Source organism: Triticum aestivum, chromosome 4A (genome assembly GCF_018294505.1).
Source record: "Triticum aestivum cultivar Chinese Spring chromosome 4A, IWGSC CS RefSeq v2.1, whole genome shotgun sequence".
NCBI classification, from domain to species: Eukaryota; Viridiplantae; Streptophyta; class Magnoliopsida; order Poales; family Poaceae; genus Triticum; species Triticum aestivum.
In genome coordinates this window covers 736068057-736070817 of record NC_057803.1, presented here as the reverse complement: position 1 = coordinate 736070817, position 2761 = coordinate 736068057, and the positions used below count along the sequence as shown (strand labels likewise).

The 2761-nt window shown below is 45.3% G+C and overlaps 1 protein-coding gene across 1 annotated transcript in view; it reads right to left on the bottom strand.

The window, feature by feature from the left end:
- The window catches only part of LOC123083483 (uncharacterized), a 4848-nt gene extending 2588 nt beyond the window's left edge, over positions 1 to 2260 (bottom strand). Inside the window, exons 1-4 of the mRNA XM_044505517.1 lie at positions 1835 to 2260; positions 1212 to 1370; positions 747 to 788; positions 580 to 642 (exon numbers count right to left, since the gene is read on the bottom strand). Coding sequence (XP_044361452.1) covers positions 580 to 642; positions 747 to 788; positions 1212 to 1370; positions 1835 to 2179 — 609 coding nt within the window. The 5' untranslated portion in view covers positions 2180 to 2260. The remainder of the gene's footprint in view (positions 1 to 579; positions 643 to 746; positions 789 to 1211; positions 1371 to 1834) is intronic.
- Positions 2261 to 2761: the final 501 nt, after the last annotated feature.

The window sequence follows — 2761 nt, the reverse complement described above, 5'->3', positions numbered from 1 at the left end:
GCAGGCAGTGGAGGGGCCAGTGCAGTCCAAATGCTGAATGATGCTAGTGTGAATCATCCAAATGAAGATGTGAAAGTCGCCACTGTGGATGTATGCTCAGAAGATCGAGAAGACTAGATGAGGCCAAGGGGGGAATTCAAAGCTCGTAAGTAGGATCTGTAGCCGTGAAGTTAATGGGAGGTATTCAAGAGTGAAAGGACATCTCTTGAAGTGGTCAAATTATGGTGTCAAGCCATGTCCGAAGGTGAATGTTGATGTTCTAATTCAGCTCAAAGGTGAACAAGACAGGGCTGATGCAATGGCTCCTAACATGCCTCTCGATATTCCACTGCCAACCAATGGCATCAGTGGGAGGAAGAGAAGGGGTTCATCAGCTATTGAAGCAAGCTTCAATCTGGAAACTTGCAGGAAACATGATGCTTTGATTGCTAGGCTGTTCTATACTGCACATGTTGCGGTGTCCGTATACCCATATCTGCGTTTTTTTGAACTAATGTATCACGGTACCGTACTGTTCACATCTGTAACCGTATCACCGTATTCATGCAGTTTAGGCTAGAACATGGTATCCATACTCACATGACTATCAGGTAATGGCTCCTGTTCAGCGACTTTGGGATGCTTCTTTGATGGTCCAGTTTCCTTCAGAAAATAATTATTGGTGTGAGTACATGAGATGCGGAAAAAAATTGACAGAGCATTTATTCACGCTTAGCTTGGAGTGAAAAAAAAAGATCTCTACTCACCACCTCTTGTGGCCTTTTCAAAGTAGAGGTTCCATCAGGTTGCTGAAACGAAAGGTGACACAATAAAGAAATATGAGAGTTTATGGGCAAATGCGCTAGTAATGCAACCACCTTTGAGGATATAACAGAAAGATAAGCTCAACTAATGCCCTGAAATTATGGGATATCATTGGCATATATAGTATATGGACATCACAAAATTATATTTAGTGGTGACCCCTTTCTATCAAGACTAATACCATGCCTATAGAACCAACAAGCACATAAAACATTACTCTGGTTATAAGTGGTAGCATCAATGCCGCCACATTGCAAAGCGGTTACAAAATACAGTAGAACAGAGAGCATATGGTAGCTTCCGTATGTAAGTGGAAAGGGATTAATAAATCTATACTACACTGGCATGTTACAGACATAATATAAGGGAAAATAGTTGGAAACTACAATTACACAACGAATTTTTACCTGGAAAGGGCAGGGAGCCAGATCATCAAACAATTCATCTCTTGCATCTGCTGCATTAATGGAATACAGAGCATTCTTCAACCCGCGCGCCGCGAGATACTCCTCGGTGTCTTTACGCAGAGAATAGCCTTTGTACACAGTCACAGAAGGATCGCAGACCTACCAAGATAATTTTCACATAAGAAATGTCTATTGAAATGGTAATAATAAGTTTTGTTCACTGAGTATCGCCTTATCAGTAACAGACAGATGAACCTTGCAGCAACGCAAGAAAGAACACAGCGGTTTTAGCAATCCTATGAGATGCAGTGTCTAGCGCAACAATGATATTAGCATCCTATGAGATGCATGAATACAGCTCAGGATTTATGTGAAGTGTTACGTTATCCATCCTTTCTTATTCCAGGAAGCACTTAGCGGTACAGTTATCAAGTGTAGATATGTCTTCTTAGGATGCTACATTCATAGAAAGATTTGGCAGGTGAGCAGGTGTAAACATTTTCTTCAAGTGAGATGCTGAATGCAGATAATCATCACAACAATAGACTGAATGCTTAGTGTAACAAGTTGAGAAGTAAGGAGAGGGTAAAACAAAGAAAAAGAAAAAAAACAGAACTCATTACCGAATTGCTGACTTGAGCTTGGCAGTCGGCGAGGTTCTTGTAGATGCCGATGACATCCCCCTTGCGGACGACATAGAACGGGTCGCCGCCGGCAGAGTCCATCGGCGGCGGCGTGGCCTTCTTTGCGGCGGATCTCTTGGTGGAGCGCTTGGGCGAGGAGGAAGAGAAGAAGCGCTCAGCGAGGCCAAGGGCAATGGGCGGCACGGGAGGCCTGAGGGGCAAGTAGCGCAGACTGTGCCGGTGTTGGTTGTGGCTGCCGCTCAGGCTCAGGGTGCCGGCCACCACGTGCCTCCACGCCGCTCTAGAAATCCCACAGAGAGAAGAAGAAGAATAGCAACTCCTCATCGACAGCTGCTAACGCGAAATGAGAGGGTAGCCAAAACAGCAGTAGCGAGAACGAAAAGCTTCAACATACAGTTGGGTCCGTGTTGAATTGGACCGGCCAGTTCAGCTTACAACCGGCTCGCAGATCGACGAACACCTGGCTAAGAATCTGCACAATAAGACACAGACAGAAAAATCAACTTGCTGCACACCAGAGGCAGAGGGGATTTATTTGCAAGAGAATGAGAACTGGACAGAGGGCCACATTAATAAATTGTTTGCAGCAGCTGTGACATGGAACCAGGAAAAATGAGGCATGGACATGAACACCAGTATGATGAGAACACTGAAGTTTGCAGGCTCCCTGCTGGCCTCCCGACGCGGGCATTGGTTCATCAAACAGCATGAATCACAAATTGCTTGAAATAAACATGATAGAAAAAACACTTGCTGGTCCAGTAAATTCTAGAGGGGTTATTTCTCATGAACAGATGCTTGCTGGAACAAATCACAAACAGACAGTGTGCAGGCAGGAGAAGCAGGGCGTGGGCGGCCGCGGTGGTCGCGTCGGGGAGGGAGTCGTTGGGTAGCGCATGGGAGGGG